General features: G+C 56.1%; 1 protein-coding gene across 3 annotated transcripts; it reads left to right on the plus strand.

Moving 5' to 3' along the window:
- Positions 1 to 5,592: 5,592 nt before the first annotated feature.
- Positions 5,593 to 25,372, plus strand: PICK1 (protein interacting with PRKCA 1). 3 transcript variants are annotated; one of them, XM_078449463.2, is made up of 13 exons: positions 5,593 to 5,954; positions 6,114 to 6,211; positions 6,911 to 7,022; positions 15,434 to 15,562; positions 16,969 to 17,035; positions 18,167 to 18,256; positions 20,164 to 20,217; positions 20,723 to 20,785; positions 21,564 to 21,697; positions 22,070 to 22,162; positions 22,998 to 23,048; positions 23,915 to 24,059; positions 24,525 to 25,372. In XM_078449463.2, the coding sequence occupies exons 2-13, from the start codon at positions 6,171 to 6,173 to the stop codon at positions 24,797 to 24,799; spliced, it is 1,254 nt and encodes a 417-aa protein (XP_078305589.2). In that variant the 5' UTR covers positions 5,593 to 5,954; positions 6,114 to 6,170; the 3' UTR covers positions 24,800 to 25,372. The 3 variants fall into 3 exon arrangements, with proteins under 3 accessions (XP_078305589.2, XP_078305588.2, XP_078305590.2); XM_078449462.2 differs by having other exon boundaries at positions 5,593 to 5,856; XM_078449464.2 differs by having other exon boundaries at positions 5,593 to 5,803.
- The last annotated feature ends 847 nt before the right edge of the window (positions 25,373 to 26,219 follow it).

Genomic DNA, 26,219 nt, shown 5'->3' on the forward strand with positions numbered 1-26,219 from the left:
TCGATTCTCCAACCCACGCTCCAAATCTCTGTGCTGCTGCTCAACTGAACCAAACTTCATCCCCTCACCCCCGGTTTCTTGGCCTCCACGGGGGTCTTTGAAGCCAGCGGTCGGTGAGGCGTCAGGCCTTGTGCTGGGGCCACAGCGGCGCTGAGGGGCGGGCACCTTGGTCACAGCCCGGCGTATGACCAGTCTCACTCAGGGCCCACAGGGTACAGAGACTCCTGGTCTCCCCAGCCAGACCAGAGCCCGGCGGCGGGTGGTGGCAGGGACTGGATTGGAGAGGTGGGGACTCCCGCTAGGGCCCTGGCGCCCCAGGAGGTGTTTTTTCCCCATGGCCACTGGGTGGCAGCACTTCTCCAGGAATATGGGGGCAAGAGAGGCGCTTTTCCTAAGCGTTGGGAACACAGGACGGGAATCTTGGAGGGGACCCAGGCCCGGAGAGGAGTTGGGACTTTCCCAGGGTCACACAGCATTCAGGGGTAGGGCCTGGCCAGGTGAGGGGGTCACCCGCCTGCCTGGAGGAAGCAGAGGGAAGGAAAAGGAGGAGGAGGAAGCTGGGAGGGTGAGTGAGGGCCAGCCCGGACTCAGTCCCCGGGGGGGCGGTGGATGTTTATACCCCAATCGACTCCCAGAACCCTATCCATCCTTGGGTAGGTGCTCAAAGCTCCCCCCCCCAACCCCGATGCCCTGTTGACCCCTCTCACCCAGGCCTCAGGCGGAGGTGGTGGTTTGCACTGTATTCCCACCTGGACTTGCATGGCTGTCACTGTCCCCACTGACTGCCTCCCCCGCCACACTGGACTGTGCCTTGTACCCCCGGCTGCCTGCACTAGCCGTGTGCCCTCTGCCTGTGTCACCCTATCCCTCTTCTCAGCCTGGGTAGCACCAGCTCCTCCTTCAGGACTCAGCTGAGATGCCCCTTCCTCCAGGAAGCCTTCTCTAGCCTTCAGCCTGACTAGGAGCCCCTTCTCTGGGGACACATAACGCCCTGGACTCCTCCTGGATGGTGACACCTCTGGAACACAGTTTGTTGGTGGACTTATCAGCTCCTCCTACCCCCCCATCCCCCCCCCCCCCCCCCCCCCCGACTGTGCACAGACAATGTACATCCTGAGCCTGTGACCCGGTGATCCTCAAACTGCAGTAGGCTTCGAAGTCATGGGCGGAGCTTTGCCGAAGCGTAGCCTCCAAGACCCGCCTTCCCTCAGAGACTCTGATTGAATAGGTCTGAGACCGGGGCCCTGGAATCTGCACGGAAGACACTTCCCGGATGAGGCCGGAGCATCCTAAGGCCCTTTAGTGTGCCCTTGGCTCTGCCTGCTGAGGCAGTTGGGCAAAATCATTGCAATGAGGCACAATAAAAACCCCTGACATCTGAGTCACTTGCGAGGTACATGCACACCGGCTTCTCCTTTTATTTATTTAGTTTTTAATAATTCTTTTGAGCTTATTTATTTTGAGCGAGAGGGAATGAGTGGGGGAGGGGCAGAGAGAAGGGGACAGAGGATCCAAAGCGGGTTCTGTGCCGACAGCAGAGAGCCTGACCGCAGGGCTCCAACTCACGAACCAGAGCCGAAATGGACTGAGCCACCCACGCACGCCCCCACCCCCCGCCCTGCTTCTTTTATTTTTTTAATTTTTTTTTTAATGTTTATTTATTTTTGAGACAGAGAGAGACAGAGCGTGAATAGGGGAGGGGCAGAGAGAGAGGGAGACACAGAATCCGAAACAGGCTCCAGGCTCTGAGCTGTCAGCACAGAGCCCCATGCGGGGCTCGAACTCACGGACCGCGAGATCGAGATCCGAGCCGAAGTCGGACGCTTAACCGACTGAGCCACCCAGGTGCCCCTGGCCCTGCTTCTTTTAATCATCTTTTTAACTACTCTCTTGGGAGGGATCATCATCCCCAATTCTACAGACACCCGAGGCTCAGAGGCAAAGGGTGATGTGGCCAGGATCCCCTCCCCCCCCCCCCCCCCCCCCCCCCCAAACAGCAGGGCTGAGCTCAGATCGGAGCTGGGACCGTCCTCGGGTGGGAGTCGGCAGTCTAATGATCAAACCTCTGGGTTTGGAGGTTGCTCCAAACGTGCTCGTTTTTGCTAAAGACCAAAATTCCAAACTTCAGGACCTACAACTTGCTGTGATGATCCCAGCCCCGTGGAGGAAGCTTGGGGCCACTGCCACTGTTCAGGTTCAGGTTCAGGCCCTCGTCATGGCTTCTCTCCGCCAATCCGCATCCTGTCCTCCAGGGCCCAGAAAATGCCCCATCTCAGAAAAGGTCACAGCCATTTCTAGGGCATTTCATCCGCAGCCGGGTACCACGCCCGGCTCTGTGGGAGATGCGGGCAACCCCTCCCCTCCCCCCTTTACTGCACTTTATAGATGCCCGAGTCTCTTACACATCCAAGGCCAATGGCAGTTGAGCGAGTCTGTCGGCGCCATTTTTCCAACAGCATTGGCTGACTTCGTGTCTCTGGGTCACGTGTTGGCAATTCTCACAATATTTCAGAATTTTTGATTATTATTATATTTTTTGCAGCGATCTGTGATGAAGGATGATGTCTCAGTGAAAGCTCGGATAATGGTCGGCATTTTTTTTTTTTTTTTTTTAGCAATAACGTATGTTTTAATTACGGTATTTACTTTGCTTTTTCAGATGTATGCTATTGCACTTACTAGACTACACTACCTTGTAAACATAACTTATTTTTTTAAGGTATCTATTTTTTGTTTTGTTTTTTATTTTATATTTGAGAGAAACAGAGAGACGGACCATGAGCAGGGGAGAGGCAGAGAGATGGAGACAGAATCGGAAGCAGACTCCAGGCTCTGAGCTGTCAGCCCAGAGCCTGACGCTCGAACCCACCCACCCACCCACCCACCGTGAGATCGTGACCTGAGCCGAAGTCAGACGCTTCACCGACTGAGCCACGCAGGCGCCCCCCATAACTTGAAAATTTTTTTAAATTTAATTTATTTTTTAAATGTACATCCAAGTTAGTTAGCATCTAGTGCAACAATGATTTCAGGAGTAGATTCCTTAATGCCCCTTAATGCCCAGTTAGCCCATTCCCCCCTCCCACAACCCTTCCAGGGACCCTCTGTTTGTTTTCCATATTTAAGAGTCTTATGTTTTGTCCCCCTCCCTGTTTTTATGTTATTTTTGCTTCCCTTCCCTTATGTTCATCTGTTTTGCCTCTTAAAGTCCTCATAGGAGTGAAGTCATATAAACATAACTTTTATAGGCACTAGGAAATCAGAAAGTTCATTTGACCTGCCTTATTGCTGTATTTGCTTTGTTGTGGTCCAGAATTGAGCCTGCAATATCTCCGAGTTATGCCTGTGAAGAGGACAAGATCTGCCCCCAGGGGCTTTCCGTCTGGCTGGGAAGACAAGAGGTGCTTACTTTGGTGATGGAACAAGTTACTTGAACTTTGTTTCCCCTTCAAATTCATGGTCCCAACCTTACTCCCTTACTGGAACAGGTTTCCCTGCTGCGTGGGCTGACCCAGGAGGCCCCCCTCACTGATAAAGTGGTTCATAGTATTTTCACACTGCTAGGCATTACAGAGCAATCCGATTTTCTTTTTCTTGTTTGTCACGGTAATACCACCCATCGATGGATTCCTAGCATCCTCTGGCAGGTGGGAATGCCAAGGATTATAACGTTGGTACAGAAAAGGAAATCAGGGAGAGGCAGTTTGCAATTTATCAAGATATGAGCCCTGAAGCCCCAATTTTAAAGGAGGAAAAACTTCCTCAGACAAAGCACCAGCACGATCTGAAGCCAGCTCGGTGCTGAGAGGAGAGAGCCCAGAGTGGGGCTCAAACTCACAAACTGAGAGATCACGAACTGACCCAAAGTCAGACGCTTAACCCACTGAGCCACCCAGGTGCTCCTGAAGGCTGTTGCTTTTAAAAAAAAATTGGGGGGCACCTGGGTGGCTCAGTGCGTTAAGCGTCCGACTTCGGCTCAGGTCATGATCTCGCGGTCCGTGAGTTCGAGCCCCGCGTCGGTCTCTGTGCTGACAGCTCAGAGCCTGGAGCCTGCTTCCGATTCTGTGTCTCCCTCTCCCTCTGCCCCTCCCCTGCTCACGCTCCGACTCCCTCTGTCTTCCAATAACAAATAAACGTTAAAAAAATTAAAAAAAAATTTTTAATGTTTTATTTATTTTTGAGAGAGACGCAGTGGGGGAGGGGCAGAGAGAGAGGGAGTCACAGAATCCAAAGCAGGCTCCAGGCTCTGAACTGTCGGCACGGAGCCTGATACAGGGCTCGAACTCACAGTGAGATCGGGACTGGAGTCAGACACTTAACTGACTGAGCCACCCAGGCGCCCCATGGGGCTGCTGCTGCTTTTTATTTTTATTTTTTATTTTTTTTTTAATTTTTTTTCAACGTTTTTTATTTATTTTTGGGACAGAGAGAGACAGAGCATGAACGGGGGAGGGTCAGAGAGAGAGGGAGACACAGAATCGGAAACAGGCTCCAGGCTCCGAGCCATCAGCCCAGAGCCTGACGCGGGGCTCGAACTCACGGGCCGCGAGATCGTGACCTGGCTGAAGTCGGACGCTTAACCGACTGCGCCACCCAGGCGCCCCTGCTGCTGCTTTTTAAAACTAAAATCCTGGCCTGAACAGGGCTCGGCAGTTCCAGCCCTAGATCTGCCACCGACCATCTGTGAGGCCGAGGGAAGCTGCTTCACTGAGCCTCAGTTTCCTTACTTGCACAGTTGTGGCTGACAATCCTTGTCCTCTTCTCACAGGGTCGTGCTGGACTTGGAAATCCCGTGAGTAACCTGAACGGCAGAGCAGTGGGAACACGGGGAGGTCGCCCCGTGTGGCATTCTGCACATTTGCTGAGGCTCAGATTATCTTCCTAAGGAGGGGGTGGCGTGGCGATCCCATCGGATGGTGGGGTATTCGGATGATCATCCTTCTGTGTCTCTCCTTCCTCCGCTGCCCCTGGGAGGAAGCTGTGACCCTCCGTGGGGCCCCAGCGGGGCTGCTCCCGAGGACTAAAGAGGGAGGTGAAGTGTGAGGAGACTTTCGCCAAATACCGCAGAAGCATGTGCCTCAATGCTCTTAGTTTGCATATGGGGAAAGGGGGCACACAAAAGCAAACGAAGGTAACTTGTCCAATCTGTGGTCAATAACTGAGCCACTGAATACAAGTGTGCAAGCCTTAAAAGGGCGCTGAACCCGGTGGCAGGAATCTCAGGGTCAAGATCTAGATCTTATACCACCTGGGGGGTGGCTCCGGACCAAAAATCCCTTGCCTTCTCTGGCATTGAGTTTCCTGGTCGCAGAACTGGGATTAGGCTCCAGGGGCCCTAAAAGCTCGGAGACTGTCATTCTAGCAGAGGAGAAACAAACAGCACCCTAAGACGGGGTGCTGAAAATCTGAGAGGGTTTGTATTCCCCTGAACTTCGCCGGAAGCCTCCGCGCCCAAGGATGCTTCCGTTGCCAGGCAACCGCCCGGCCGGCGTGGTCCCCCGCGTCCCGCTGAGGAAGCCGGGAAGAACCCTACCCTTATCAAGATGGCGGCGGCCACAGGGCGGGGGGCGGGGTTGGGCGCTGTCGGCCCGTCCAGACCTTTCCTCTGTTTCCGCTGTTTCATGCTAAGGGCGAGCTTCCGCCCATACTTGTTCTCGTTTCTGGTTCTCGGAGCCCAGGGAGCCAGGGAGGAAGGCTTGTCTGCAGGGATCGGGGCAGATACCCGGGTGGTGGAGAAGGCGGGACTTCCGCGTCTCGTCGGAAGTGACGCGACAGTCGCGGCCGCAGACAGGTGGAACGGCAGGTGGGTTCAGGTGCCAGCCCGGCCTGGACCCGGCGGAGGGACTGACGCTTCCGGTGAGCGACCGCGGTAGCTCCCAAGGGCCTGGAGACCCGTGGGGCGGCCTCTGGGGTCTGAGTCCACTGCCCTGGCCTGGAGTTCCCCCCTGTACCCAGTAAGAACCCTTTACCTTCCCGCCCCCAAACCCCGGGGACTCCCCCCACCGGCCAGAGGGAAGGGGGAGGGTCCGGCTCTCCCGGATCGCCGCGGTGGAGGTTGACATCTGGGCACTGCGGGTCCCTAAACCCTACGCTCTTTTCTCTCCCTGATCCAGTTCCCCATTCCTCTGCCGAGCTGGGCAGTTAGCCAGCCCCCCTCAACTCTCGGAACCATGTTTGCAGACTTGGATTATGACATCGAGGAGGACAAACTGTGAGTATTTTGTTCCCTTCAAGTCCCAGGGATGCACGAGCCCCAAGGGCCTCCAGATCCCCAGACTTCCCAGGTCCAGAGGCCCTTGCCTCTCACCCTGGGGGTGGGGGGTGGGGGGGGATTGGGTCTTGTCCTGTAGCAGAAATGGACCCTGCCCTAACAGGAGCTCACCCTCTGTAGGGGGCTGTGGACACATTAGCAGATGATATTCCAGGGCCACATGGGCACTAATGGAGAATGGCCTGGCGACAAGGAGAGATCAGATGGGCCAGGGCTTTTGCTGGGATGTTCAGGGAAGACTTCGAAAAGAGGTGGCCACTGAGCCAGGTTTTGAAGGTGAACAGGAATCTCGTAAACGTAGCTTGCTCCCCGGCACAGATGATGAGTGGGACAGATTTTTAAAAATTGTTCGCCTCCTTACCGAAATGTATTCCCCATCACTCCGCTGCCCGTGTCCTTAGTGCTTCGTACGGTGTTCGACGTCAATAGGTTGTTAGCCAACGTTTGCTGAACGAGGAAGTGAGCGAAGGCAAATATTTTTCCACAACACATAAATAAGCGCCGACCTCGTAGTGAAAGCTGAGAGGTAATTGAGCAGAGCGATTGAGAGATGGGTGACGGATAGTTTAACAGGAGCCTTCCCTGTGCCCTCGGTCATCCTTCCTCCCGGGGAAGCAGACTCATGTCTTTTCTTTCTAGCGGAATCCCTACTGTGCCCGGGAAGGTGACCCTCCAGAAGGATGCTCAGAACCTGATCGGGATCAGCATAGGAGGAGGGGCCCAGTACTGTCCCTGCCTCTACATCGTCCAGGTACTGGCTGCCTTGGAGGTGGGGGTGAGGTCCTGGAAGGGGCGAGCCACCTCCCTACTTGGGCATGACCAGGGCAGGTTCATCCTCCACTCTGCAGAGCTGATGGCTCCCTGTCGCTGAGGTCTGACCTCCTCAGAGAGGCCTTCCTGACCCCTCCCCCTCCAGCCGGCGTGCCCTGGTTTTCTTGTCATTTCAGCGTGTTCTTTTCCTTCTCAGCACTTGTCGCCGTCTCTAATCACGGGTTTGCCCGTTAGTCGTTCTCTATCTAGCCGCTTCCCAGACTCTGCGCGGTGAGGACAGGAGCCGAGTTTGCTTTGTGACCGCAGTCAGCACCCAGTGGCGTTCCTGGTGCGGGGTCGACCTTCGGTAAAAATGCCTCTCATGAATCCACGGAACCGAGTCTGCCCCGAGTCCTGGTGCAAGTCGAGTGTAGGGGGGAGTGTGCAAGTCCGTGAAGTAATAACGGTCTGAGTTCAAGTGTCACCTTCCCTGCTTAGCAGCCAGTTACTTAAACTCTCTGGGGCTCAGTTTCCTCACCTGGAAGGTGATGGTGTAAAATGTGAAGGTCACGGTGGCGGTTAAACAGAATGCCCCAAACAGTGCCTGGCATCCAGTAAACACCCATGAGGTAGTAGCTGTTACTATGTTTATGGCGGCTGTTCATTTTCCCAGACGATCTCCCGGAGGTGCTGAACAATTCCGTGGTTCTTGTCAAAGAGACTGCCCTGGTGATACTCTGTCAGCCGTGACTCAGGAGTGGGGACAGTTTTCTTTACCCCGTGGCTGGTCAGGAGTGACTGGTTTTTCGGTAGCCTCGGAAGGAAACTTGCCACCTCAGACGTAAACTTGACCTGGCTTCTACCCTGATCTAACTTTCTCAGCTAGGTAGTCATTGATGGCAGATGGGAGACTGTAGTCTCCCAGGATCTTGCAAGAGTCGCTTCTGGGCCTTGGAGACCGAGATTCCCGGGATCTGGCCCGGCCTGCTCAGGCTCAGGGTGCTGCCTTCACGAGCAGTTTGGTCTGCTGTGACCCAGGAGGTGTTAGGGAGGCCTGGCCCAGGCCTGGCCTCCTTGCTATGTGCCTTTTGGGCCCCTGCCCCCTCCCCCTCCTCACCTGTTTGGAGTCAGTTTTGCTTAAAAGAAACTGGGATTATACACTCATAGAATTTGGTTTTCTAAAAATCGAATTGTTTTGGGTGCCTGCGTGGCTCAGTCGTTGAGCATCTGACTTTGGCTCAGGTCATGATCTCACGGTTTGTGAGTTCGAGTCCTGCATCTGGTGAACGTGAGCCTCCACTGCAGGGAAAAAAAAACAAAAACAAAACGAAAACAAAAACGCAAACCCCACTTTGGGTGAGACCTGCTTCTCTCTCTGTCTGTCTGTCTCTCTCTCTCTCTCTCTCTCTCTCTCTCTCTGCCCCTTGCTCACTTGTGCCCCCGCCTCCCACTCTCAACAGAAATTGAATTGTATTTTTATCAAAGCATATCCGATTTGCTCTGGACAAGTCAAGAGCACCAGAAGGCCTGTGTCAAATAACAGCCCACCTCTCCCACCCCTTCTTACCACCCTTCCCCACCCCCATCCGCCCTTCCCCCACCCCATCCGGCAGCAGCACCGCTTTTCCTCCCTTGTAGCTGTTTCTTCCGGTGCGTTTCCATTTTTCTCAGACGCTTATCTTGTTACTTCTTGGTCTGTCACTTGTAAATATCTGTCAACTTTTCCCAGTCCGGTGGATGGGAACGTTAGCTGTCTTCCAGAACCACTCTGCTTTCTCTCACCCCAGCCCCCCCAGCATAGTGAGTTTGCAGTTTCCGCGAACCCACTGTCACCACCGTCAGCGCGGCAGGCCTGGCTCCAGCTAGGGATCAGGACGTGAAGAAAATAAAGAGCCCGTCCTCCCTAGCTCGTGTTGTAGGAGAACGGTAATGCGCTGTTCTGCATACTGAGCTTAGGGATCCTCCATGGTTGTGCTTTTTAAAAAGATTATTTAAGGGGCGTCTGGATGGCTCAGTCAGTTCAGCGGCCAACTCTGGATTTCGGCTCAGGTCATGATCTCACGGTTCACGAGTTCAAGCCCTACACTGGGCTCTGCCCAGACGCAGACGCACAAATTAGCGTCTGTGCTGGTTATTTTATTTTATTTTATTTTATTTTATTTTATTTTATTTTATTTTTTACAGTTTATTTATTTATTTTGAGAAAGAGCAAGCATTAGTGGGGTGGGGGGGGGCAGAGAGAGGGGGAGAGAGGGAATCCCGAACAGGCCCTGGGCTGTCAGTGCAGAGCCCGACGCGGGGCTGGATCTCACGAACCACGAGATCGTGACCTGAGCTGAAATCAGGAGCCTGATGCTTAACCAGCTGAGCTACCCAGGCACCCCGTGTGCCGGTTATTTTCGATTGGTTGGTCATCTGGTTATTATAGAGGTTGTTTTTTTCTGGATATTTTATAGAAAAAGAATCTGCACACGTCACCTTTCGTATCTTGCTTCTTTCACGTAGCATAATGTTTTTGAATTTCAGTCAAGCTGTGGCATATTTCAGTAATTCATTCTTTTCACGGCTAATCTTCCATTTTGTGGATACCCCACAATTGGTTTCTGCACCTTCCGGCTGTTACGAACGACACCACCGCAAACATGCACGCGCAGTTTCTGTGGGGACACGCGCTTTCCTTTTTAGGGGGTGCGTACCTGGGAGTGGCAGCGGCATTGCTGGGCCCCCCGGTGCCTCTGTGTTTAACTTTTTTTTTTTTTTTTTTTTTTTTAACGTTTTTTTTTTTTTTTTTTTTTTTTATTTTTGGGACAGAGAGAGACAGAGCATGAACGGGGGAGGGGCAGAGAGAGAGGGAGACACAGAATCGGAAACAGGCTCCAGGCTCCGAGCCATCAGCCCAGAGCCTGACGCGGGGCTCGAACTCACAGACCGCGAGATCGTGAGATCGTGACCTGGCTGAAGTCGGTCGCTTAACCGACTGCGCCACCCAGGCGCCCCTGTGTTTAACTTTTTGAGGAACCTCTGTCTCCATTCTTAACTCAGTTTTGTTTTTTGAAGTCGTTTCTTGGGGGGCACCTGGGTGGCTCGGTCGGTTCAGCGCCCAACTCTTGATTTCAGCTCAGGTTGGGATCTCATGGTTTGTGAGTTCGAGCCCTCGTGCTGACAGCTCAGAGCCAGCTTGGGATTCTCTCTCTCCCTCTCCCTCTGCCCCTCCCCCGCTCATGCTCTCTCCGTCTCAAAATAAATAAACTTAAAAAAAATTTAAAAATGAAGTCATTTCCTGGGTTTTCTCCCTTTGCACTCTCCTCGCACATTCAGGGCCCTTTGGCTCTTGTCGATAGCGCTGCTATAAACGTGGGTGTGCACGTGCCCCTTCGAAACAGCACACCTGTATCCCTTGGATAAATACCTAGTAGTGCAATTGCTGGGTCGTAGGATAGTTCTATTTTTAATTTTTTGAGGAACCTCCATACTGTTTTCCGGAGTGGCTGCACCAGCTTGCATTCCCACCAACAATGCAAAAGAGATCCTCTTTCTCCGCATCCTCGCCAACGTCTGTTGTTGCCTGAGTCGTTGATGTTAGCCGTTCTGACAAGTGTGAGGTGGTATCCATTGTTTTGATTTGTATTTCCCTGATGATGAGTGATGTGGAGCATTTTTTTCATGTGCCGGTTGGCCATCTGGATGCCTTCTTTGGAGAAGTGCCTATTCATGTCTTTTGCCCATTTCTTCACTGGATTATTTGGGTTTTGGGTGTTGAGTTTGATAAGTTCTTTATAGATTTTGGATACTCACCCTTTATCTGATATGTCATTTGCAAATATCTTCTCCCATTCTGTCGGTTGCCTTTTAGTTTTGCTGATTGTTTCCCTTGCTGTGCAGAAGCTTTTTATTTTGATGCGGTCCCAGTAGTTCATTTTTGCTTTTGTTTCCCTTGCCTCCGGAGACGTGTTGAGTAAGAAGTTGCTGCGGCCAAGATCAAAGAGGTTTTTGCCTGCTTTCTCCTCGAGGATTCTGATGGTTTTCTGTCTTACATTGAGGTCTTTGATCCATTTTGAGTTTCTTTTTGTGGATGGTGTAAGAAAGTGGTCCAGGTTCATTCTTCTGCATGTCGCTGTCCAGTTTTCCCAGCACCACTTGCTGAAGAGACTGTCTTTATTCCGTTGGATATTCTTTCCTGCTTTGTCAAAGATTAGTTGGCCACATGTTTGTGGGTCCATTTCTGGGTTCTCTATTCTGTTCCATTGATTATCTGTTCTTGTGCCAGTACCATACTGTCTTGATGATGACAGCTTTGTAGTATAGCTTGAAGTCCGGGATTGTGATGCCTCCTGCTTTGGTTTTCTTTTTTGAGATTGCTTTGGCTATTCGGGGTCTTTTCTGGTGCCATACAAATTTTAGGATTGTTTGTTCTGGCTCTGTGAAGAATGCTGGTGTTATTTTGATAGGGATTGCATTGAACACGTAGATTGCTTTGGGTAGTATCGACATTCTAACAATATTTGTTCTTCCTATCCAGGAGCATGGAATCTTTTTCCATTTTTTTGTGTCTTCAATTTCTTTAATAAGCTTTCTGTAGTTTTCAGTGTATAGATTTTTCACCTCTTTGGTTAGATTTATTCCTAGGTATTTTATGGGTTTTGGTGCAACTGTAAATGGGATCGATTCCTTGATTTCTCTTTCTGTTGCTTCATTATTGGGGTATAGGAATGCAACCGATTTCTGTGCATTGACTTTATATCCTGCAACTTTGCTGAATTCGTGAATCAGTTCTAGCAGTTTTTTTGGTAGAATCTTTTGAGTTTTCAATATAGAGTATCATGTCACTGCAAAGAGTGAAAGTTTGACCTCCTCCTGGCCGATTTGGAAGCCTTTTATTTCTCTGTGTTTTCTGATTACAGAAGCTAAGATTTCCAGGACTATGTTGAATAACAGTGGCAAGAGTGGACATCCCTGTCTTATTCCTGACCTTAGGAGGAAGCCCTCAGTTTTTCCCCTTTGAGGATGAAATTAGTGTTGGGTGTTTCACATATGGCTTTTATGATCTCGAGGTATGATCCTTCTATCCCTACTTTCTTGAAGGTTTTTATCAAGAAAGGATGCTGTATTTTGTCAAATGCTTTCTCTGCATCTACTGAGAGGATCATATGGTTCTTGTCCTTTCTTTTATTGATATGATGAATCACGTTAATTGTTTTGTGGATATTGAACCAGCCCTGCATCCCAGGTTTAAATCCCACTTGGTCGTGGTGAATAATTTTTTTAATGTATTGTTGGATCCGGTTGGCTAATAATCTTGTTGAGGATTTTTGCATCCGTGTTCATCAGGAAAATTGGTCTGTAGTTCTCCTTTTTAGTGGGGTAAGAGTCTTTTTCTTGTTTTGTCTCTCTCTCTCTCTCTTTTTTCCCATTTGCACTTTTGTTTTTTTCTGAAATTCCACATATGAGTGAAATCATATGGCATTTGTCTTTCTCTGACTTATTTCGCTCAGCATCATACTCTCTAGATCCATCTATGTCTTTGCAAATGGCAAGATTTCCTTCTTTTTTATGGCTTTGCATATTGTGTCTCTATATACCACATCTTCTTTATCCATTCATTGGTCGATGGACAGTTGGGCTGCTTCCATATCTTGGCTGCTGTAAATAATGTTGCTATAAACATAGGGGTGCACGTATCCCTGTGAATTAGTGTTTTTGTGGGGTGAGTGGGTAACTCAGTCAGTTAAGCGTTCAACTCTTGATATCAGCTCAGCTTGTGATCTCGCGTTTCGTGAGATCGAGCCCCACATTGGGCTCTGTGCTGTGCGTGGAGCCTGCTTGGGATTCTCCTCTCTCTGCCCCTCTTCCCCGTTCACTCTCTCTCTCTCTCTCTCTCTCTCTCTTACAAAAAAATAAACATGAAAAAGAAAAGAATTAGTGTTTTTGTTTTCTTTGCGTAAATATTTAGTAGTGTGATTGCTGGATCCTAAGATGGTTCTATTTTTAACTTTTTGAGGAACCTCCACACTGTTTTCCAGAGCAGCTGCACCAGTTTGCATTCCCACCAATGGTGCCAGAGGGTTCCTTTTTCTCCACATCCTTGCCAACACCTGTTGTTTCTTGTGTTGTTGATTTTAGCCGTTCTGACAGGTGTGAGGTGGTATCTCATTGTGCTTTTGATTTGAATTTCTCCGACGGTGAGTGATGTTGAGCATCTTTTCATGTGCCTGGTGGTCATCTGGATGTCTTCTTTGGAGAAATGTCTGTTCAGGTCTTTTGCCAATTTTGTAATTGGGTTATTTGATTTTGGGGTATTGAGTTTTGTAAGTTCGTTATATATTTTGGATACTAGCCCTTTATCAGATTGGTCACTTGCAAATATCTTCTCCCATTCCGTCGGTTGCCTTTTAGTTTTGTTGATTTTTTCCTTTGCTGCCCTGGACAGGAGCCGCCTTCCTCGGCTTACTTCCTGATCGTGGTGGAACACATCCTCCTGTAGCTTTCTGAGAGAGGCTGCCGGGGAGCTGAATATTTTGAGAGCTTGTGTCTCTGAAAATGCCATTATCCTGTCTTTGTTGTGATTTTCATTTTCTTTCCATCTGACGCTTGGCCAGATCAAATTCAAGAATGACAAGTTTGAGGGGCGCCTGAGTGGCTCAGTCGGTTAAGCGTCCGACTTCGGCTCAGGTCATGATCTCGCGGTTTGTGAGTTCGAGCCCCGTGTCCGGCTCTGTGCTGACAGCTCGGAGCCTGGAGCCTGCTTCATATTCTGTGTCTCCCCCTCTCTCTGCCCCTCCCCTGCTCACGCTCTGTCTCTCTCTGTCTCTCGATAACAAATAAATGTTAAAAAAAAAAAAAAAAAGAGTGACAAGTTTGAAAATAATTTTTCACTTAGAGATTCGATGGCATTTTATTATCTTTGGACACGAGCACTGTTGTTATGTCTGATGCTTTTCTTATCTGTGACTCTTTATCTGTGATGCCTTCTGTCCTTGAAATGTCAAGACTCTTGGGAACTTCTTCTTGTCCTTGGCAACTTGAAGGGCCATAACGATGGCTCTTGGCACAGGCCTTTTTCTGTCTGTTGTGCCGGAGCCTCAGAGGGTGTGTTCCTCAGGGAGCCTCGTGTCTTTCTCTGCCCTGGGAGTCTTGAGTATTAGCTCTTTGATGAGATCCCGCTCTCTGGTTTCTGTTCCCTCTTGTGGGACCCCTCTTGGTTGGTGTTGGGCTTCCTGAATGGACCTTCTTATATTTTTCTTTCTCTTTTCTTCTGGCTGTCCAGTTTGTCAGTTTCCTCGGCTTGGTTTCCCTAGCTTCTTTGACATTGTACATTTCAATTAGATTTTGCATTGCTAAGAGATCTTTCCTATTTCCGAGTCGATCCTTTTACATCATCCTGGTTTCCTTTTTCTAATCACCTTGAAGATGTTAATTATGGTTTTCCTTTTGTTTTTCTGTTACCTCTGCTTTGTCGCTGCTTCCTATGGTTCCTTTTTTTCTGTTTAAGTATTTTTCACGTGGGGCACCTTTCTCAAGTGCCCGTCCTTACATTAAGAATGAACCATCACAGGCACTTACTACCATGAAGATCCGTGTGCAGGCCGTGTCGGGTGGGCTTCCCGTGGGGCGGTCGGGCATCAGGCAAGCTGTGGGGGGATCTCCCGGTGTCTACATCGACGGGCCGTTCAGGGCAGGGGCCTCCAGTCTCCCTCGGGGAAGGGCAGTAAGCCTGGCTGCTGGCATTCTGGGGCCCCAGTGGGGCTAGAGGGCTTTGGGACTCGCTAAACCTGAATCTGTCTAGACTCGTGCCTCACTCCCACCTCCCTCGGTCCCTGGGCCTGAGTCGGGAGCTTCTCTGGGGAAACCCATCTCCATCTTGCCCAGAGAAGGGGGAGTGGGCGGCTGTGTGGACAGGGAGGGAGCCCAGAGTTGAGTCCATTCCCTACTTTCTACACCTTGCCTTCTACCCACCTGTGGCTGTTTCCAGAGGTCCGCTTCCCGACCCTCTCGCAATTTCCAGCAAAGATTAGATCTCTCTTACTAAAGCCCCTCTGCGGGCCCTTGGCTTCCCACTGTCCAGCTTCCAAGGACAGGTGGATCCTCTCGCTGGTGCGGTCTCCTTTATCAGTTTTTAAAAAAATAATCCCCGGGGCGCCTGGGTGGCTCCGTCGATTAAGCGTCCGATTTCGGCTCAGGTCATGATCTCGCGGTCCGTGAGTTCAAGCCCCGCGTCGGGCTCTGTGCTGACAGCTCAGAGCCCGGAGCCCGTTTCCGATTCTGTGTCTCCCTCTCTCTCTGCCCCTCCCCCATTCACGCTCTGTCTCTTTCTCTGTCTCAAAAATAAATGAACGTTAAAAAAAATTGAAAAAGAAATAATCCCTGTGTTCTTAGCGTGATGCTCTGCCCACCTCCCCCACCCTGCACCCACAGGTGTTTGACAACACCCCGGCAGCCCTGGACGGCACTGTGGCGGCTGGCGACGAGATCACTGGTGTCAACGGCAGGTCAATCAAAGGCAAAACGAAGGTGGAGGTGGCGAAGATGATTCAGGAGGTGAAGGTAAGCCTGCTGCGGGGGTGGGGACACAGGCACCCTTCTGGGACGCCCAGCCTGCCAGAGGCCCCGGCGGGCCTGCAAGGAGACGGGCCCTCTCTCGGCTACCTCCTTGGTGCGCCGGGGTCTGGGCCACACTCCAGCCTCCCTCGGTGGCCCCCACGCGTGGTCAGTAAATACCTCAGGGCAAGCCAGCGTGTCCCCCCTCAGGGCTGGAGCTGGAGCTGGAAGTCCAAGGTGATCCCGCCGGGGTCAGTAGACCCTCGATAAATGTCAGTTGGGCCATGCTGGGCCTGGGAGGGGAAGGAGGAAAGAGAAGCCCCCCCCTCCTCATCCCTGTAGGGACTTTCAGTCCCCTGGGTCCTCCTGGGCTCACAGACTCCCCCCCCCCCCCCATCCTCTGAGCCCCCCATGGTGCCCACGAGGACGAGAGCTGTTGTGTGTGCACAGCCTTGACATCAACACAAGGATCTCCCGGCTCCCGTGTTTGGGTGCGGGCAGGGACTACCGTCCCCATTTCACTGGTGCCCGGAGAGAGGAAGGGATTGGCTTTGGTCACACGGCGGGACCAGAGCCCAGGTCTGACTCCCGCTGCTCCAGCCGCTGTCGGTCCTGGGGCCCCGGCATGCTCTGCCGCAGCCCGAGAGAGAGCCTCGTGCATCCGCGCGACTCTGGCTGCGTCAGGCCAGTTTGGTTCCCCTTCAGGACTCATTTTTGAAATCCTGTTTCGCATTCGAATGGATCCTGCCCCAAGTTCAAGGGTCTTAGGATTGCGTGGATGAGAGTGCCCGTGGTGGCCTCACGTGGTTAGGGAAGGCTTCTCAGGAGAAGCCGGGCACTTCTCTTCCAGATGTAGAATGCGACGTGCGTCAGCCTCCCTTGCTGCCTCGGTCCCTGGGAGGTTGGGGCCGCCCTGCACCTGCTCCTTGGAGCCCCAACACCGGGCACAGAGAAAGTATGCAGACATACTAGCTGAGTGAATGGAGGGACCCCTCAGGATGGGGTGGCTTCGAGCGCAGAAGACACTCCACGTGGGGCAAATGGCGTAGCGAAGGCTTGGAGCATGGCGTGCGTCGGGGAGGCGGGGCACCTGATCCGGCCGGAGCACGGGACATCAGGGACTGCCACGCCGTGAGCTCTGTGGCAGCAGGGACTGTGTCTGCCCTTGTCCCCGCTGCTTCCCCGGGGCCTGGCACATAGCAGGACGAGGAGGGACTGGAAACAAACCGGTTAAGGCAGGGCCGTGTCACAGCCCTTGGCCTGGCATGGCAGAATCCATAGTTGGTCTGGGTCCTTCCCGGGGCTCAGGATTCTCTCGTGACCGCAGATTTGGGGGCGGACAGGCCTTCCCCAGGGAAGGGGTCTGGGACCCAGGAGACTCCATCTGAACTCTGCCTATCCTGCTTTTCCAGGGGGAGGTGACTATTCACTACAACAAGCTGCAGGCGGACCCCAAGCAGGGCATGTCCCTGGACATTGGTAAGCTGGACCAGAGCAGGGGCCCCACAGGCACCTGGCCCCTCCTCTGCCTCTTTATGACAGTGTGTCAGGAGCTACGTGGCTTTTGACCAAGCCAGTGCAGAGGGCCTGGGAGGACCCACGATGCTCTCCCGCCTGCCACTGGCTCCCAAGAATCAGTCCTTGATTTCGCTCTGCCCCGTGTTTCAGCCCTCTGCCCTGGCCACCTCCTCTGGGACCTTGCTGCCTTAGGGTGGCCCCTTAGAGGCCAGCCCCTCACCCTTCCAAAAGGGAGGGCGGCTCACAATGAGGCGTGGTGCCCCATGACCACCCGCACGCCCCTGCTCGGCCCTGGCCTCCTCTTCCGCCTCCCTACTCCCGGGAGGGCTCGAGGTCTGAACTGGACCTCAGGCCTCGGGCCGAGGGTCGCAGGCCAGCCCCTCCTCCCACGGCATTCCCTGGGACAGGTTGCCTCCTGCAAGGGGGGCTGGGTTTGGCTCTGTAGTAACTTCAAAACTCCAGGCTGGACAGCAGCTTCGAAGTCCTCTGGACCAGCCGCCTCATCCCGCATCAAGGCCTGAGGCCCAGAGAGGGCTCTGCGTCCCCTGGGTGAATGCACGCGCAGACCTCTGGGCTCTGGAGCCCGGCACGCTTTTCCTCCACCCTAGGGCCGCAGCCACCTCCTGTTGTTTTTAAAGGAAAGAGGCTAAGAGCAGGTCAAGTCTGTCCTGAAGGTTCTCCCTAGAAAAGCCCTGTGGTGCCATCCCGGTCCCCTTCCAGGGACTAAGTATACGAACACATACACGATACTTGAGTCCGGGGTCTGAGGCCACTTGTGGTTGAGGGCACCTCCGCTCCCAGGTGCGGAAGGGACAAGAGGCTCTCCCTGGTTTGCCTCTTGGCATTACACGTATTTAGCTCCTTCCAGCTCCCGACACTGCCCTCGTGTGGAGTGAATAGGGCAGGGGGCCCAGCACGCCCTCCTGGGGCTCCCCCCACTCCACGTTCACCCCTGCACTAAACATCAGCGCGGCCCCTCAGCCCCTGCCGTCGCTTGCAGTGGGAGATGAGCTGGGGCAGGGATGGCCTGAGGGCCCTGCTGTAGATTACCTGTCACTGAGTCCACTGAGACCCTTTCTCGCCTGGTCCCAGTGTTGAAGAAAGTAAAGCATCGGCTGGTAGAGAACATGAGTTCGGGGACCGCGGACGCCCTGGGCCTGAGCCGGGCCATCCTGTGCAATGGTGAGTCCTGTCCTCCCGCCCAGCTGCCCCGGGGACGAGGTCTCAGGCCCAGGCTTCCGGAGAGAGGGGCGCCTTGGCTGCCCACGTTGCTGATGTGGGTCCTGCTGCCTGTGGGGCTGACGGTCACCATCCACCTGCCCATGGGCCTCTCTGCCTCCCCAAGAGCGCCCGCAGCCGTCAGCCCAGGCGGCCATGGCCCCCACACCCCGGTGGGGATCCCGCGCCCGGGTCACAGATGAGACCAGCACACAGTATGGAGGTGCTTCCTTCCAGCAGCCCGAGCCGGCGCCTTTGCCACTGCCCCCGGCTGCTGTCACAGCGTTGGCCGCAGCCACCGGGTGCCCTCTTCTCCAGTGTGGCCCCGGCTCCCTGCTCCTGTACCGCCCACCTCGCGCCTACCTTTCTCCAGAAGGTGGCGCTGCTGCCCTCGTCTTGGTGGTTTCTGCCCGGGACTGGGGGTGGGGGCGGGGAGCCACGGACACGCACGTTCACACCCACGCATGTGTGTGGCCAGCAAAACACTTGGTCCTGCTCCGACCGTCCCCAGCCCGGATTTATAAATAGCAGTTCTGCCGTATATATATGTGGGGGCGGCTATAAGTGCCTATATATATATATATATGGTAGGCTCAGCTGGGCCTCATTGGCTGGGACGTGGGGGTGGGGTCTGAGCCTGTTCCAAACGGCTACAAAAGTGGCAGCTGCTATTTTCAGCTTCTTGGTGTCTATAAATCCCGGTCACTGTAGTTACCATGCGTTGAGACAAAATTAGAACTGGTTGTTGTGTTTTTCCCCCCAAACCTTGCAATTTCCCCAGCCTTAAATAGGGTTTCTAAAATTGAAGCTGTCATGATGTCCCATGACCCAGCTAAAAACAACAGCGCGGCCCTTACGTGGCTCCTTTCCTGCCAGGCTGGCCAGGTGCCAGGGCTCCGGGGAGCCAGCGCCTGGGGGCCGGCCGGTGGCCAAGCTCCTGAATGCCCCCTACCAGGTGCCCTCCTCCCCCAGAGCCCACCCTCCTCCCCGCCCCCTGACACGCGGCCACTGTCTCTGCCCGCACTCCGCTTCTGCTCCCCTCCTGTCACTCAACAAGCCCTCAAGGTTACTCTGGTCATTTGTTGCCCCCACCCCCACCCCACCCCCTCTGCTGGACCGTGAGCCTCGAGGGCATGTCTTGGAGCTCATGACTCCGGCACACGAAAGGTGCTTGAGAAACACAGCCGTCAAGCGGGTGGAGATGTCCACCCAGGTCCGGTGCCAGGTCTGCCTCCAGGTCCCTCCCGAATTGGCCTTCCTGCCCCACTCGGTTCTCCCTTCTGAGCCCAAACCTTCTGAGCCGTCGCGATGGCGATGGCGATGGCTTCTGCGGGAGGGGCTGCGCCGTGCCTGCGTGAGAGTTGTCAAAACAGCTCCTCTCTGGCTCCTGCCTTCCTCCTTGGCTGTGGGCAGGGTTTGTGTTAGACGACGGGAGCCTTGACTGCTCGAGAGGGCCCGCCTTTGGCTGGCGGTGGGGAGCCACCCCCGGGTTGGGCCTCGGGGAGGGCCCAGCCGGTTTTCGCTGGTGACCCGCACTGGTGCCTCCGTGGCCGTCGCCTTTCTGGCCCTCTGATGTGCCCGTCCTGCGTGGGGCGTCGGGGGACAGCTCGTCTCAGGAGCCGCCCTGGGGGCGGCCCTGCCTGTCCCCCGCTCGCCCGTGGTTTGGGTGGCCCGGGTCGCTACGAAACGCTTCCGGGACCGGCTGAGATGCCAGACCCCCCCGCCCCTGGGACCCCGGCCCGTGCCAGTCCTGCTTCTCCTCTGGGCGCTGCCTCTCCCCTCCCCAGCCTGGCTCAGGCCGCCCCTGGCTCTCTCCTCGCCCCATGCTCCCCGAGACTCACTGGCCTCACCTTCTCCTCTGACCCCCGCAGACGGGCTTGTCAAGAGGCTGGAGGAGCTGGAGCGGACCGCCGAGCTGTATAAAGGTGAGCGGGCGCACACTCTGGCCGCCGGCCGCGTGCCCGGAGGGAGGTGTGCCCGGCCGGGCGGTAAGTGCCCAGCACGGCTCCGCCCTGGGGTAGAGCTTTAGGGCCCTGCGGCCATTAGGAACTCTTCAGAAAAAGAAGCCTCTCATCACTTCCTTTTTCTGACTACGGAAGTAACACGCATCCACAAAAAGTCGAGCGGTGGCACGCGTAGACAAGGCGAGAGTCTCTCAGAGCCCCGCCGTCTCCCGGAGACGAAGCCCATAGAAGGCCTCGTTCACCTTCTGCCCCCGCCAAGTCCTGGCTCCCCTGTCTTGACGGCGGCTCCTCTCGGGTGGTGCTGGGGGCTAAGCCTTCGACCCCAGGCCCTAGTGTGACTGTGGGAAAAGCCAGCGAACTCAGGAACAGGGAGGGCCCGGGGGTGGGGGTTGGAGGCCGTGTCCCGGGGGGCCCTTGTGGTGTCACCACGTGCCCCTGTTCCCCTCTGGTTGGGTCTCTCCCACAGGAATGACAGAACACGCCAAGAATCTCCTGCGGGCCTTTTATGAGCTGTCACAGACCCACCGGGGTAAGGGCACCCCCAAACCTGCCAAGTGGCCCCGGGAAGACCCTCACTCCCTCGTCAGCTCAGTCCTTCCCCGTACGGTGAGGGTGTGGCTGATCCCCTCCCCGGGACCTTTCTCACGCCCCCACTCGGGTGGACCCCACAGCACCTGACCTCGGGCCCTTTCCGGGCCGGGCCTTGCCTAGATGCTGGGATATAGCAATAACGGAGGCCAGTCGGGAACGTGTGGACCAGCCGGTCTTCTGTGGGGGCCCAGGCTCTCGTCTGGGCCCTGCCCAGTCTTACCTGTACCGCCTTACTGCGTACGGGGCCTTTCTTACTTGTGGTCTCATTTCCTACAAGGCTGTTAGCTGGGCAGGGCAGGGCAGCTGCAGTTAAGCCCCGTTTCCGGTTGGGAAAATGAAGCCCCGACAGAGGAAATAGTCATGCAGCTCCTTAGGGCAGAGCTGGCCTTAGGACCCAGGCATCCAGACTCCCAGACCGGTTCTCCGCTGTCGGGCAACGCTGGCTTCTCCAACCTTGACCGAGCCTCCTTCCCTCATGCGCCGGTCACTCTGGGGAACGAGGGCCACTCCGTCATGTACAGCCCCGGCTCCCTTAGGGGGTACAGACCCAACTCGCTTCAGGCGTAGAACCACCTACCTGGGTTTGTAGACTTCATGCGGACCTTGGCCTTCAGCCTGCCGGGCCCCCCTGCCCTGCCGCTTCTCCCCACCGAATCCCGGGCTCCTCCACGAAGGGGTCAAGTAGGGGCAGCCTTCAGGGCAGACTTGTCCCGCAGCCTTTGGGGACGTGTTCTCCGTGATTGGGGTGCGGGAGCCCCAGCCAGCTGCGAGCGAGGCTTTTGTGAAGTTTGCCGACGCCCACCGCAGCATCGAGAAGTTCGGCATCCGGCTGCTGAAAACCATCAAGCCGGTAGGTCACGTCGAGCACGCGTGTGTCAGCCTGTGAGGGTAGAGAGAGGGCAGCGCGGCACGCAGAAAGGGTCCCGTACTGGAGTTGGAACCCTGGGGTGCGGGTCCGGCTTGGTCACCGACGTGGCCGACTGGGGGTAAGTCGCTCTGTCCCCCCGGCCTCACTCGGCATTGACCGACTCACTCGTTAAGTCTGCCCTTGGCCTGGCCTGGCCTCTCGCCCTTCAGTGGACAGAGCCGTCTGGGAGCGCCCTTTGGCTCTGACGCCTGAGTGCACTAGAAGGATTGACGGATCGGTGTCATGCTTTGTCAGCTGGCCAGCCTGCCCCCTGCCCCTGGGGGACTGAGCATCCGCCCCCTCCATCCCTTCCAGATGCTGACAGACCTGAACACCTATCTCAACAAAGCCATCCCAGACACTCGCCTCACCATCAAGAAGTACCTGGATGTCAAGTTTGAGTACCTGGTGAGTGGAGTCTCCAGTCTCTGGGGAGGGAAGGGTCTGGCACCACGGGGAGGGAGCCCCCCTGGAGGTTTGCCCCTTAGTGGGCCACAGGGTGGCAAGCCGGATGGGGCCAGCCTCAGTCGTGTCTGATTGAGGGTGTGGGACCAGGGACCTGGGAGGTACTGGAATTGGGCAGCAGCCTGGACACTGGCCCCAACTGCTGAGAGGAGACTCTGGGAGGCTGGGAGCCTGGGGTAGGCAGAGGGCTTATTCTGGACCACTCTGACCTCTTGGGATTTTGGGGTCACTTTTACCAGTGGGTCAGTGGTTATAAAGTAGGTGCCAAGGGACATTATTGAGTTTTATGTTTACGTAATAATTCTCATGGTCAAAGGAGTTGAGGGAAAATGCTCCGTGAAGCAAGCCAAGGTTCCTTTGCTGCAGGACTTCTCAGAGCCTTTGACAGGCCTATGTGTAGCATGAGTCTTCAAGGGCCTTCCCACGCTCTTTTGACCACGGAATCCCTTTTTTCCCAGAGCATCTTGAGTTTAGTAAACGCTGGGCTGTCTTCTCAGGCCCTTGCCAGCCTCCCGGATGCGTGCTCGCTCCCGCGTGCTCCCACGTGCACCTCGCCCCGGGCCTCCCCGAGCAAGGGCCGGTCTGAGTGAGGTGCCAGCCTGCCCCTGACATGTCTCAGCCTGTCCTCGTTGAGGATGCGCAGGGCCCAGGAGGCCTGGCGTGGCTGCTCCTTGGCGGGGGGCGTAGGGGTTCTGTGGCGTGGGAGGAAGTGGGGCACAGGGTGGCCAGCCCGAAGGTGCCGCCGCCCTGACATCGTGGCCTCGCCCGTCCCACACAGTCCTACTGCCTGAAGGTGAAGGAGATGGACGACGAGGAGTACAGCTGCATCGTGAGTCCTCAGGGGCTGTCGGGCGGCCCTGGTGTGGGAAAGGGGGCTGTACGCACCCCCGCTTGTCTCCCAGGCCCGAGAATGTCCTGGGTCTGCAGGGGCACCGGGGGGGGGGGGGGGGGTGGTGGTCAGGCCTACCTGGGAGGAGGCTTGGGGTCTGGCCGGGCCTTTTGTCTCTGGAGCTGTGGGGCTCTGTGCCCCAACCCTGGCAGCTTGCCGTAGGATCCCCCCCCCTCCCGAAACCAGCCCCTCTGGGCCCTGTGAGGCTCTTGCGGGGAAAACCTGACTTTCCTCCCTCCCAAGAGGTGTTTTTAATCTAAATTTTTTCATATTTAAAAAAAATTTTTTTTTTAACTTTTTTTTTTAATTTATTTTTGAGACAGGGAGAGACAGAGCATGAACAGGGGAGGGTCAGAAGAGAGAGGGAGACACAGAATCCGAAACAGGCCCAGGCTCTGAGCTGTCAGCACAGAGCCCAACGCAGGGCTCGAACTCACGGACCGCGAGATCCTGACCTGAGCCGAAGTCGGCCGCCTAACTGACTGAGCCACCCAGGCGCCCCTAAATTTTTCATATTTTTGATGGCAGGATCCACCCTAGGACTAGATGTTCCTTGTTTAATGTGGCGAGGGTTTGGTTTTTTGTCCCCCCCCCCCCCCCCCCCCCCCCCCCCCGCCAAAGGTATGAGCAGGTGCTTCTGGCCATCCCGGCGTCCTCAGCAGTGGTAGCTTTGACGAGTGCCCTGTGTGCAGGGGAGTGAGCTGGCGGCTGGGCTCTGCAGCCTTCCTGCCCCCTGCCCCCATCTGTCCCAGGGCAGGCCCCGCCCGCCCCCTGCCAGGTCCCTGACGGTCACCTCCCTGCCCCAGGCCCTGGGAGAGCCCCTGTACCGCGTGAGCACTGGCAACTACGAGTATCGCCTGATCCTGCGCTGTCGCCAGGAGGCCCGTGCCCGCTTTCTCCAGATGCGCAAAGATGTGCTGGAGAAGGTGGAGTTGCTGGACCAGAAGCACGGTGAGGGGCGTAGGTGGGCGCCGGGGGGGCCTCGGGGGCGTGCCCCGGCCCAGCCTGTACCGCCCTCCGGGTTGGGGGCGGGGAGCGGGGGCGGAGGCTGCCGGCCTCTCCCCATCTCAGAGCCGGGAAAACCGCGGCCTGGACAGGTAGGCGCTTACGTGAGGTCCCACGGCCAGGCCATGGCGGGGCTTTGAGTCCGACCCAAGAGGGACGGTCCTGGCAGAAACGCAGCCCCCTTCCTAGGGTCTGGCCTGAGTGGGGCCGGTCCACGCCCTGTGGGCGCAGTGGGGTGCGGGCCCGGCTCCCCTCTCCCTGACGCGGGAGCTGGGAGACCCCGCTGCCCGCTCCCAGGGCGCGAGGCCTCCGCGGGGCGGGGCGGGAAGCCCGGGGGGAGGGGCAGGGGGCGCCCGGGCAGGCTTGGAGGGGCTTCTCCACCGGCGCCTGTCCGCTTGCCCCCCTCCCCAGTCCAGGACATCGTGTTCCAGCTGCGGCGCTTCGTATCCACCATGTCCCAGTACTACAACGACTGCTACGCGGGTGCTGCGCGACGCCGACGTCTTCCCATCGAGGTGGACCTGGCCCACACCACGCTGGCCTACGGCCTCAGCCAGGAGGAGTTCACCGACGGGGAGGACGAGGAGGACGAAGACGACGAGGACACGGCAGCTGGGGAGCCGTCCAGGGATGCGCGAGGGGCCGCCGGGCCCCTGGACCAGGGCGGGAGCTGGTGTGGCTCCTGAGTTGCCCCCGTGGGGTGCGGAGCTGGGGGGGGGGGGGGGGGCAGGGTGAGCGGGAGGACGGCGCCCGGAAGCGGGGGCGGGGCCGCCGCACGACAGGGCGGAGCCGAAAGGCCCTGCTGGCTTGGGGCGCCCGCCTCCCTGCTCCTCTGTCCTAGCTCAGCGAGCCCGGGGGGCCCCCGTCCGGGAAAAGGCCTGGGCCCCGGACACCAGCCCCCTCCCCCCTCCCCCCTCCCTCCCCAGCCAGATGGAGAGCTTGGCCTCTGAAACTGCCTTAGGAAGGAGAGAGGGGGCAGAAAGGAGGAGTGGTGGGAGGCGGCAGAAGTCCAGGACCCGTCCCCCCTGGGCGGCGCCACTGTCCCCACCTGGAGCCTGCCGGAGCTGGGGGGCCGTGGGTGGACGGCCGAGGTTGAGGCCAGCGTCTCACGTACACCCGCACCTCGCCCAGGGCGGCCCCACCGCAGCCCACACTCACACCTCGGCGGCCTTTATTTATTTCGTGCCCCCGGCTCAGCCGCTTCCCCGGGGAGGGGCTGGGCGCCGGGCCTGTATCGAATAAACACGAACCCAGACGGAGCTGGGCTCTTCGCGGTGGCCTCAGACCCCCCCTCCCCTCAGCGCCCCGCCTGCTGCCTCCCGGTCTCCGGGGAGGGTGGGCGACAAGATTTGTGGACGTTCCCTTCGAATATGTCATTTACGCCTCACCCTAGCTCTGTGACTGGCACTACCGTCCCCGTTGACAGACGGGAAACCGAGGCTAGAGACGTGTCTTGCTCAGGGCCACCCAGCGTTACAGGGACAGGGTGGGCTTTGGACTTCAATCTGTCGGGTCCCCGAGGCTCTGGGGAGCCTTTCCTGTCCTCCCGTATCTTTGATCTGTCAGTGCTTCTGGCCAGCAGCCCAGCCTTTATTTGGGGAAGGACAGGACAGACCCTGAGTCAGGAGGCCCCAGGCCCCACGTCGGGGAGAGAACGTAGGGTGCCCCCACCCTCCGGCCGCGCCTGTTCTGCCAGGGCCGTGGGAGAAGGGCAGTGGAGAAAGCCACCCTGGTACTCCGTGTCTTTGCAGGGTGGCCGTGTGTCCCGTGAGCCGCGCATCAGTCTGTACCTGCGGTCCCGTGTAATTAATAGTGTCCCTGTTTGGACAGTGAATTATACGGTCATCCCGACGAGGGAAGAGTCTGGGGGGGGTGGGCAGAGGCTAACATGGGGCGGGGGGAGAATGGCTTTCTGCTTATTAGCTGTGAGTTCATGGGTCACGGGCAACAGCCCGAATGGGACTGTCAAGCGTGGAGGGAGGGACGGGCTGTCGCTAGGAGTCCACGCAGGTCCCCCGGAGCTGCCAGACCAGACCGCCTCTCTGAAGGAACAGCCAGTGTGGAGGCCAAGGGCACAGACTGCAGCCAACCACCTGGATTCCCGTC

The sequence above is a fragment of the Panthera onca genome, chromosome B4 (assembly GCF_046562875.1).
Source record: "Panthera onca isolate mPanOnc1 chromosome B4, mPanOnc1 haplotype 2, whole genome shotgun sequence".
Taxonomy (NCBI): domain Eukaryota; kingdom Metazoa; phylum Chordata; class Mammalia; order Carnivora; family Felidae; genus Panthera; species Panthera onca.

Coding starts and splice junctions, on each gene's coding strand:
- PICK1 (XM_078449463.2), top strand. CDS start 6,171: ATGTTTGCAGACTTGGATTATGACATCGAGGAGGACAAACT. Junction 18,257..20,163: donor CCGGGCCATCCTGTGCAATG/GTGAGTCCTGTC, acceptor TGACCCCCGCAG/ACGGGCTTGTCAAGAGGCTG. Junction 22,163..22,997: donor ATGTCAAGTTTGAGTACCTG/GTGAGTGGAGTC, acceptor CGTCCCACACAG/TCCTACTGCCTGAAGGTGAA.